The 10,669-nt window shown below is 43.0% G+C and overlaps 1 protein-coding gene across 1 annotated transcript in view; it reads left to right on the top strand.

Moving 5' to 3' along the window:
* slc9a3.1 (solute carrier family 9 member A3, tandem duplicate 1) overlaps nt 1-10,537 on the top strand; it is a 17,595-nt gene extending 7,058 nt beyond the window's left edge. The window contains exons 2-16 of the mRNA XM_031874828.1: nt 2,253-2,555; nt 3,141-3,301; nt 4,912-4,990; nt 5,168-5,345; nt 5,469-5,689; nt 5,785-5,987; nt 6,107-6,196; nt 6,287-6,357; nt 6,446-6,575; nt 6,689-6,825; nt 7,334-7,460; nt 8,042-8,215; nt 8,694-8,748; nt 8,841-8,933; nt 9,464-10,537. Coding sequence (XP_031730688.1) covers nt 2,253-2,555; nt 3,141-3,301; nt 4,912-4,990; nt 5,168-5,345; nt 5,469-5,689; nt 5,785-5,987; nt 6,107-6,196; nt 6,287-6,357; nt 6,446-6,575; nt 6,689-6,825; nt 7,334-7,460; nt 8,042-8,215; nt 8,694-8,748; nt 8,841-8,933; nt 9,464-9,762 — 2,321 coding nt within the window. The 3' untranslated portion in view covers nt 9,763-10,537. The remainder of the gene's footprint in view (nt 1-2,252; nt 2,556-3,140; nt 3,302-4,911; nt 4,991-5,167; nt 5,346-5,468; nt 5,690-5,784; nt 5,988-6,106; nt 6,197-6,286; nt 6,358-6,445; nt 6,576-6,688; nt 6,826-7,333; nt 7,461-8,041; nt 8,216-8,693; nt 8,749-8,840; nt 8,934-9,463) is intronic.
* Nucleotides 10,538-10,669: the final 132 nt, after the last annotated feature.

Below are 10,669 nucleotides of genomic sequence, written 5' to 3'. Positions count from 1 at the left end.
CCCCCCCCCCCCCCCCCCCCCCCCCCCCCCCCCCCCTCTCCCACACTCCCAGAGACGCACATGACAAACTTGAGTTGATGCGTTCAGAGGCCGGAAAGCACAAACAGAGTAATGACTGGTGAACGTTTCAAACGTGACTGAATAACCGGAGACCTTTCTTGGACATCCGTTACTCCTAAACACACACACACACACACACACACGCACACAACCTTGGTCATAGAGGAGATATTCTACATATAACAGGCTGAGTCCGAGGTTCTGCACACTTCTGAATTCACTGCATCGCTGCTGACCGTCGAAGGATACAAAGTCGCAGACTGAAATAGAAAGATGCAGCACTAGAGGGAAAGAGTAGTGAAGAGATAGTAAGTGATAGTAAACAACAGTGAGTAAGACAGAGGAAGCCCAAAGCCACCAAAAACAAGGAGGGATAAGAGGTGTGACACACTGTCCGGTGCTTCAGCCCGGCCTTGGTGCAGACAGTTCACCTCCTCAACATCTGAGAGACAGTTTCTTTTTTTGTCTCACTCTATTTTGTGCATTACTTTCATCAAATGCAACGCTGCGGATATGTACACCTTTGGCTGCTGGGGTCGGTGTTACTGATCCGCCTCACCTCAGGGGTCCCGGCCGTGAATGGGGACGCGGCGCCGACGCATCGAGGCTCCCACCCGGAGCCTCCACCTGAGTTCAAATCCAACTCGAGTCAGACGGAACACGGCCACGGCTCCAGCGTCATCACAGGAATACCCGTCGTGACCTTTAAGTGGCACCATGTGGAGGCTCCTTATCTAGTTGTATTATGGATATTGGTGGCTGGTTTGGCTAAATTGGGTATGTAACAAACAGTTTAGGAAATAGAATGTGCTAGAAAGGTGTTTCTTGAGATGAGAGAAGAAACAGCAAAGCGTCAGCCAGTCAGAGTTATGTGTCACACATAGTTTGGATTTTGCAGTCTGACAGATTCCACCGTCAAACAAGATAATGTGGAGCTATATTTAACCCACAATGTCAAGTGTAATCCTGTTGCCACACGCACTGACTGTCTCTGATCCTCCACATGTTTGCATATGCAGGAATTATTCCTATTATCTCGTATGAAAACATACTATTTTCTTAACTTAAAAAACTAAAATGGTTTTGTGAAATGAGCTAGGATTCATTAAAAAGAAAGTTTTTTTAAAGTGTTTATATATGAGATTGACCACATAAGCATGGCTTCAACTTTAAGATTGGGAAAACAGCACATCCATTTTATTTAAATTCTAACACTCAAAATCTCAGCTGATCTGCTTCAGCTGTGCATGCTTTGATCAAATTTGACTGATAGTGCCGGCAACATAAGCAAACAAACACATAGCGGCTTTCAGCGGGGAGAAGGTATGTTTTGGCGTAGCGAGAATCTTTCAAATTGCAACGCGTTATGTGACTGATATTGTAACAACCAGTGTCAGTGAGCAGTCTGTGTTATGAACACAGACCGATAAACAGAAGAGTGTCTCAAGCGTTTCTGATCTTTTTATAAACACTTCATTGTTTAATATTTGATCCTATTGAATAGCACGAAACTTGTGTGCTGAAAGAGGTGAAAAAAGATGCATCACATTTACCCGCTACACTGATCTGCTGCTTGCTTTCCTAGCTTCTTTCCACTTTTCATGCACAAATACAAACGGCATCGAAACATAACAGACCTTCATCGCAAGCTTTCTGAATTTAATCTTCAGCCACTTTTGCACGGCAACAGTTGAACCCCGTTGGCTGCAAGGAGAAATCAACATTCTGAAATGGGTCTATTGTAACGGTTCAGGAGGTTTGATTATTAAATCAACTTAAGTGTCACTTTGTCAGACCATTAAGTCAAGTAACCTAAAGCAAAAGTCTGTCTTTAGTTACGCAGAGAGATTAATAAACCGTCACACGCGTCACCAGGCTGGTTAATCATATGCCCAGAACAAAAAGTGTCACTTTCTCAGTCGAACGCAACAGTTGATCATTTGCAAATTTTGCAACCTCTCAAAGTTTTAGTTTTATGGTTTCTTTCTGACGCAATGAGTTTTAAACTTTGTCACCCGAGACCCAAAATTAAACATGGGCCCTAAGAAGATTCTGTCTTATTACTGGTTATTATGAATCTACTCTTGGTTCTTATGTGGGAACCTACTAGAGAACGCCTCACAATAAATTGTATTTGTTTTTGATCAATTAAAAAAAACCAAAAAAAAAACCTTCTTCTCCTCTTCTCTCAGTCATCGAGGCCAACCACCATGTGACCAGTGTGATCCCAGAGAGTGCCTTGCTCATCTGCTTTGGCTTCATTCTGGGGGGGATCATTTGGGGTGCAGACCAGGTGCAGACCTTCAAGCTGACCCCAACGGTGTTCTTCTTCTACCTGTTGCCTCAAATCATCCTGGATGCGGGCTATTCCATGCCAAACAAGCTCTTCTTCAGCAACATGGGCGCCATCTTGGTCTACGCCGTCATTGGGACCTGCTGGAACGCCGCCAGCTTGGGGCTGTCGCTGTGGGGGTGTCACAAGGGGGGAGCCATGGGTAAGAGACTTTCACTTCAGCAGGCTGCCCGCTACTTACAGTGAAATGGGTCAGGATCATTCTGCGATGTTCAGATTAAGGGGCCTCAAAAGATTTTCTGTAGTTTATTTCTGTAGTTTATTTCTATAAAGGGTGTAAGATAGGAAGGGGTGAGTCAGAGTGACGATATAAAACAAAAAGGAAAGAACAGTCAACTACAACAGGAAGATAGTTATTGGCCTCTGATTTGGCCTGCAAAATTCGTCCATAATTCTGCGGGGAAAGAATAGAAAAAAGACGCTCCAGAGCTCGCAAGAGAATTGTCACATTTCTAAGTTCCCTTAAAGGAACAGTGTGTAGCATTTCGGGGGATTTATTGACAGCAATGGAATATAATATTTGGTGACAAAAGCTGGCTCCATATACGTCACCTGGTTCCGGATCAGCCAATAGCAAAATTCCCTTACAATAGCCCGGTTTCAACCAGCCGAGGGCAGTCACTATGAATATTCATAACACAATATGTGCATGTATGGGGGATTAGTTACTCTTTGAATACAATCCAAATGTAGTGTGTAATCTCGCGCCCTGTGTGCGGTGCTGTAGGTGACCTGGACATCGGCCTGCTGCAGTATCTTCTCTTCGGCAGTCTGATTGCTGCTGTGGACCCTGTGGCCGTCATCGCCGTGTTCGAGCAAGTCCACGTCAACGAGGTCCTCTTCATCATGGTGTTTGGAGAGTCGCTGCTCAACGACGGCGTGACAGTGGTTCGTATGCTACAGTGTTCTTTTTGTTGTTGTTGTTGTTGTTTCATGTTACCAGAGGAGCAGAACAGTTTGTTCTGAGACATCCATCATTGGAAATTACACTTTAAAGACACGAAGTATAAAGAGTGCAAACATTGTGCACTTCAATATAAGAGCCTTTGCCCTGACTGAGGTCTTGTTCCCTTGCCTGAACTTTATCCCTCACTGGTCAATAAAAAACAGCTCTTTGAAGAGGTTAATCATATAAGAAACATTGACTGTATGTGTTATGAATCATGAAATTCCACTCTATTGAAGCTACAGTGAGGATTGAAAGGGGGCAAATGAGTTACTTTCAACTTTCCACACCTTTCTAATGACAGACTCTGAAATCTTTGAGCCTTATTGAAACAAGCATTGTACTGTCAAAACTTTGCAGCTTGAATTTGGGGGATTTTAATGTGGTAATCATCAAAGGTTGCACGCACATCCACACTGTAGTTGCAGGTGCTGGGTGTCAATAATCTGCACCAAAATATGGAAAAATACCTGCACACTGCTGTTTCCTTCCCAGTTCCTCATTGATTCTACAAGGACATGAGAATGGTTTGACCCCATATTATGTAAACAAACCTTTATGTATCAGCTGTAATGAATCGTCACACATCATCATGAATATGTACATGTGAAGATAATATGTCATATTATTTAACTGATGGGAGGGAAAGAAACTTTTCTAAAAAATGTTTAAAACGTTCATTTAAAAATATATATTTTGTATACAAACGGTCAAGTGCATCTGCATAGCCGAAATTCTAATACAATTGGCGAAAACGAAAGAAACCTTGTGACAGGCAATGCATATATTGTCAATTATCAATATAGAAGCTGCAGATAGGGAATAATTACAAAAATAAGAAAGCAGAGGTGGGACCCAGTCATTGTTTTACAAGTCACAATTAAGTCTCAAGTCTTTGCACTCAAGTCCCAAGTCCTAAACTCCGAGTTTCGAGTCCTAAACAAGACATAATTTCCTCTTCACCAAAATTTGATGCCATTGGGCAACTATTCTTAAGTGGATAGCAGGGCCGTCCTTCAATCAGAGGATCGGCGGTTCGATCCCCGGCTCCGCTAGTCGCATGTCGATCTGTCCTTGAGCAAGACACTTAACCCCAAAATTGCTCCCGTAGCTGTGCGTACAGTTTATGTGATAGACTCTGAATTGTAAGTGGCTTTGGATGAAAGTGTCTGCTAAATGACTGCAATGTAATTTGCGTCTCCGTCTGTAATTTTCGACCTCCAAAAACCATGTTTTGCATATTGCAATTAGTTTTTTGTTGACCGCAGTATCGTTTTTTTACGCAAATCAAATTATTTTCCATCTGGCGCTCAGTAACGTGACGTCAGCGGTTCCCTCCTGCAGCCTGATAGGATGCTGTCGGATTGGTTCAGACAAAGTGGACTTGGGAAATGATGTGTTGCTGGGAATGAACATTAGTAGATTCAGAAAATGAAGAGAAATGTCCACACCTCAGGAAGAAAGCATTTAAGTTGAACAGATGTGGATCAGTCCAGTAGTTATTCTACCTCCAAAAGATTAAAAAAAAAGATTTTTCTTCTTCTTCTCTTAGGTGCTCTTCAATGTCTTTGATGCATTTGTGTCACTGGGAGGATCTGGAATTAATGCTGTGGAGATCATTAAAGGAATCAGTAAGGAGAGACATTCATTATTACCAGTGAGGAATGTAACATGTGCTTGTGGTGCAGGTAGTCCTGCCTGGCTAACTAGACTCTACATATGGACATGTTTACAAAGGGCTATGTTGAATACAAGTGTTGGATATGCTGGATAACATGTTTACACACATGACCTCTCTCTTTCTCCAGTTTCCTTCTTTGTGGTGGCGTTTGGTGGTTCCCTCGTGGGCTTTTTGTTCGGCCTGCTGATCTCTCTCCTGACCAGGTGCACTAAAAACATCCAGATCATTGAGCCAGCGTTCGTCTTTGTCTTGGGATACCTCGCCTACCTGACTGCTGAGATGCTCTCCCTGTCTGCCATCCTATCGTGAGTAATCCATGAAAAACCTCTCATCTGTTTGAGTGTTTTATACGTCTTATAGAAGAAGAATTAAAAGCCATAAACATGTTCCGCGGGATATGATTTACTTCTGTGGCTTTTGTTCTGTAGGATCGTCTTCTGTGGCATGTGCTGCCAGAAGTACATCAACGCCAACATGGACGAGAAGTCCGTGTCCACAGTCAGATATGTCATGAAGGTTCTCGCCAACGGATCAGAAACCATCATCTTCGTGTTCCTGGGGATCTCGGCCATTGACAAGTCGATCTGGGTGTGGAACACGGGCTTCATCCTCCTCACGCTCCTCTTCATCTTTGTGTACAGAATTATCGGTGAGATTCCCGTCTTTCGCTGTCAGTTTTGAGCGCAAACGGTACACAGTCTGATGTCAGGGGGTCACGAAACCGGCTTGGTTTGTGTACTGCAGGTGTCTTTTTCCTCACCTGGATCTTGAACAAGTACAGGCTGGTCCCCGTGGAGTTTATAGATCAGGTGATTATGAGCTACGGTGGCCTGCGAGGGGCTGTCGCGTATGGCCTGGCTGCGATGCTGGATGGGAGCAAGATAAAGGAGAAGAATCTGATGATCTGCACTACTCTCATCGTAGTGTACTTCACCGTCATTCTTCAGGTAACCACGTTTCTGTCCTGTGTTCCTGAGTTGAAACAGTATATTGGTACATTTTGTTTTCGTAGCTTTCTTACACAAAACGCATTCTAGCTTTTATTGTGAATCTCTTTCTGCCGCAGGGAATAACGATGAAACCTCTGGTCAACTGGCTTAAAGTCAAAAGAGCTGCAGCGACGGAGGTCACACTCGTAGAAAAACTGCAGAACAAAGTAAAGCTTGAAATAATCACTTTTTTACAAACACAACAGCAAGAACCATAACCAGGCAACTATTACAGATGCTCCATTCTCGTTGTTTAGGTGTTTGATCACATGCTTGTTGCCATAGAAGATGTATCGGGACAAATAGGACATAACTACATGAGGGACAAGTATGTAGAGACGTCTCAGAACCGTTTAACTAATACAGTGTAAACTGTTTTGAATGAAGCTCTAATTGTCTCTTCGCTCACTGTGAAGGTGGAATCACTTCGAGGGGAGGTGGATGTCGAGGATTCTGATGAAGCCGTCGGCGAGGAAAGCCCGCGACTACGTCTTCAACGTCTTCCATCAGCTGAACATCAAGGATGCTATGAGCTACGTGGCTGAGGTGAGGGCCGAGTGCTGCGTACGCTTCGAGTACATACGAGTGTGTTTTGTTCAAGTGGACATTGAGGGAAGCGGAGGGTCGGTAAAGGAAGTCCTCTGGTCTCGATGTTACAGGGCGAACGCAGAGGTTCTCTGGAGTTTGTCCGCAATGAAACCGCGTTCATCGACTTCAAGAAGAAGTTCGACGACGACTTCTATGATGTCATCATGGCCGACACGTCGAACGATCACAGTGCAATGTCCTCGATGAGGTGAGCAAACATTTTGATTCAACTGATTCACACCGCGATCACAGGAGAAGGTAGTTTGAAAATACAAGAGCAAACAATTAACTAAAAAAACTCCCCAACTCCTTTCATTATTTTTATTTCAGATATGAATTTATATTCAGTTTATTTGTATAGCCCAAAATCACAAATTTGCCTCAGCGGGCTTGACAATCTGTACAGCACACGACATCCTCTGTTCCAGGACTCTCGCATCGGAGGAGCAGGAAAATCGAAAAATTAACTATAACAAGGGTCGATCTACTGTTTTGATTGAACACCTACTTACATTAGATCTGTTCAGACACTGCTCCCTGGTGACCACAAGCAGTCACTTCATGTTTTTCCCTCACACTTGGAAACAAACCAAAATAGTAGGAATGATCATTTAGCTCCAATGTTCCACCACATGTTGATTGAGAAGCCTCTACCAGAGCTGTGCTATTAGTGTGATGAAGACATAAAGTAGCTGACATGCTTTCCCCCCCCACAGTGGAAGAGACCCTGTGCCATCAGTGAGCCTGGAAATGCACGAGCAGACCATGAAGGGTGTGAGGGAAACAGAGGACATTAACACTCACCACCTGCTGCAGCAGCATCTCTACAAGGGCAGGAAACAGGTCATCATTTTCAAACACATCACTATACACACTGTATTCATAGCATTGCTTTGCACTTTAAAAAAAAAGTGATCAAAATGAATGCAGCAGAGATCAATTGTTAGAGATTTTTAGTCCTGACTATGTCTCAATGCCGTATACTACATTTCCCATAATACAACAAAATAGCATGATTCATTAGATGCCACCTGCCTCATAATTGCCCAATTCTTTCAAACCATCCACCCTCAGTTTGTAATGAGAAATAACCCATTAGCAGTGTTATTTTTTTTTACTTTAGAAGAAGCTACGATCGCGCCCAAATGCAAAATCATAACCGACCCTACATGAACCAATCCTGAGCCTGAACCATGGCAGCAGATTTAGCCTGAGCCCGTTTAATAAAACTAATTTCAAATGTAAAAAATAAACATCTCCGACATGGGCATTCTCCTACTGAATGTCAAACACTGACACTGTCATGCCAGTGCCATAATGGAGATTGTATAACAAGGAGGAAAAAAAAAACACCGGGAACTTGGCTCAAGCCCGTGGGTCATACTGACTCTTTCAATTTCTGTTTCTTGTTTTCTGGCGTCCAGCACCGGCACAGATACAGCCGGAGCCATTTCAACGTCAACAAGGATGAAAACGAGGTGCAGGAGATCTTCCAGAGGACCATGAGGACTCGTTTGGAGTCCTTTAAGTCTGCAAAGATGGGCGTTGCTCCACCAAAGACGATTACCAAGCACACAAAGAAAGACCAGCAGCAAAAGGTAATTTTTGTTAGACAGTCTACAGTCTAACATACATGGAATTATTTTTAATAGTCAAAAAGGCTGGGTACTAAACCTCAATGCAAACAAAATGTGTTTATAGCACGAAGTATCAAATCTGTCAACGAAAGCGGTCATCAAATATTTGGCCAGATGTATAATCTAATAATAATAAGATAATATTTTCTGATCAGATAGTACCCGATTTAAATTTCACAACCGTATCGTACTTTATTCAGGCAATTCTTGTACGATCTTTGATTTCTTTTGTCAAATCAAAAATAGATGGATATATTTATCAAAGTATGGTATGAAAGAAAGTATAACTCTGATATTGTATCAAAAATCGGCACTAGAACCAAAAATTGCAAATAATACCCAGCCCTAACAGTCTAAACGTGTGTTTTACATCTTTGCTTTTCACATTTTGTAACTTTGTTAACAATGTAATCTACAAATAAACTTCTACCACCTGCAGGTGCCAAATGGGAAATCAACGGACAAAAGTAAAAGCTACTATTCTGGTGATGAAGGTTGGTACCATGTTTCAGTTTAAAAATAGATACATTAGCCCTGATTTGTCCAAGTGCTTTTTTTAAAAACTATCTCTTATTTTGTTTTTTAGATTTTGAGTTCTCAGAGGGAGACAATGCGTCTGGCTTAGAGGCATCAGGCGGTTCATACCCCTTCCCCATGATGGTCACCTACAGAGCAGGAGGTAAAATGAATCCACCATCTTGTCCACTTATCTTCAACCAGTGGTTCCTTAATTTAATGTCCCAATACAGCATTCTAGAAATAATCCGTGATATGTAAAAGTCATAATCACACTTAAATAAAGATACAAAAGTATTATCAGCAACATGTTCTCTTACATTATTCGATTGTTGACACTGTCTTGGAGCTAGATTTAAATACTTTATAACACAGTTAGGTATTTTAGTATAGTGGTTCCAAACCTAGGGGTCCGGCCCCTCGGCATGGTCTGGTTCGATGTTATCGTGAAACATTGACTATTTTTTTGCCTCTTTGGGCCTAAAGAAGTTATTAAAATAAAACCATTTGAGAAGTTTAGAGGGGAAATCACTCTTAGGTAGAACTTCTAAAACTCAAAGGCGTCTGAAATGTGTCAATTTAAAAACTCAAGTACTACTTAAGCACAGTACTTGAATAAATGCTATTTGCCACCGATGTCTCTAACCCTCAAACTCTCTCAGCACTAACTCCGTTTCTTTTTCTTTCGCCCAGCTGGCATTGAGAATCCGGGCTTCATGCCGGACCTGGACCCCATGGCACCGGTGCAGATCCCCCCGTGGCTGGCGGAGGCCGAGCTCGACGGCGGCGCGGTGGCCCCTTCGCAGCGGGCCCAGCTGAGGCTGCCGTGGACACCCAGCGACCTGCGCCACCTGGCCCCCCTGCGCATCGGCACTCAATCCACCGACTCCTTTACGCAGGCCGACGCCCCCGCCGCACAGCAGATGGACGTCGGGCCGCCGCTGACTCCACCTCCGCCGCCTCCCTCTCACCCAGACAGTTGCCGCATGTAGCAGCATCCCCCACCCCTCCCCCGTCTCCCTTTAACCCCGGCCGCCTAAGGCGCAGAACCTGACCTCAGACTTTGCAGTCTACTCTCAAAATATTGACTAGGGAGAATGTTTTATTTTCCGTGCCGTTGCTTAATCTGACTCCCGAGTCTCTAGACCAAACATTCACAGTCCCACAACCTTTGTGCCCTTCTCCTCAGCTCCTCTTGCTCTAACTTCACCCTTCACTGAGCAAAGGGAGGCTGCTCGTAAAAACCTGTGTGCAGGCTGGGCATGTTATTTACCAGCACGCGTTGAACATTGTTATATTTGCCCCTCGGGTTCACAGTAAAACGGTCAAACATTGCAAGTCCGTCCCGGTGGAGTATCTCATCCCTGAATGTGATGCAGAAACCTTTTTTTCAAGAATGTAGATATTTATGAGTTGTGTTGTTTAGAAAGATAATAGATTTAATCGAGAGTGCCATGAAAATAATTCCAGCTCCATAATCTGAATTGTTACATTGTTTGTGTGTGTGTTCTCGAAGTTCAATATTAAAATGTCACATGTACGATAGAGACATATTATATTTATTCACAAATGAAGGCTGGTATCGTGTGGACATGTCATCTCAAATGAGGGCATATATTTTATGATCCTCCAAAAAATAACATTCCGCTGACTGCTGTTAAACTGTGTGCATTTAAATATGGATTTAGAAATAAAAAGAGTCTTTGTGGAGTGAAATGATTATTTCATTAAGTAGTAGACTGTAATAAAATAAACCACAGCTACTTTGATGTGTCAAACATGGCTGCTTTTCTTTTTTTTTATTATATATTATTCCTGCAGATGAAAATTTGTCTTTGGGCTGAATGCGGCACACTTACATCAAACTGATGTTAAGTAATGTGTGAGGTGTAGCCAACA

Source organism: Anarrhichthys ocellatus, unplaced genomic scaffold (assembly GCF_004355925.1).
Source record: "Anarrhichthys ocellatus isolate YVR2014 unplaced genomic scaffold, GSC_Weel_1.0 scaffold84, whole genome shotgun sequence".
NCBI classification, from domain to species: domain Eukaryota; kingdom Metazoa; phylum Chordata; class Actinopteri; order Perciformes; family Anarhichadidae; genus Anarrhichthys; species Anarrhichthys ocellatus.
This window is presented reverse-complemented; position numbering and strand designations above follow the sequence as displayed.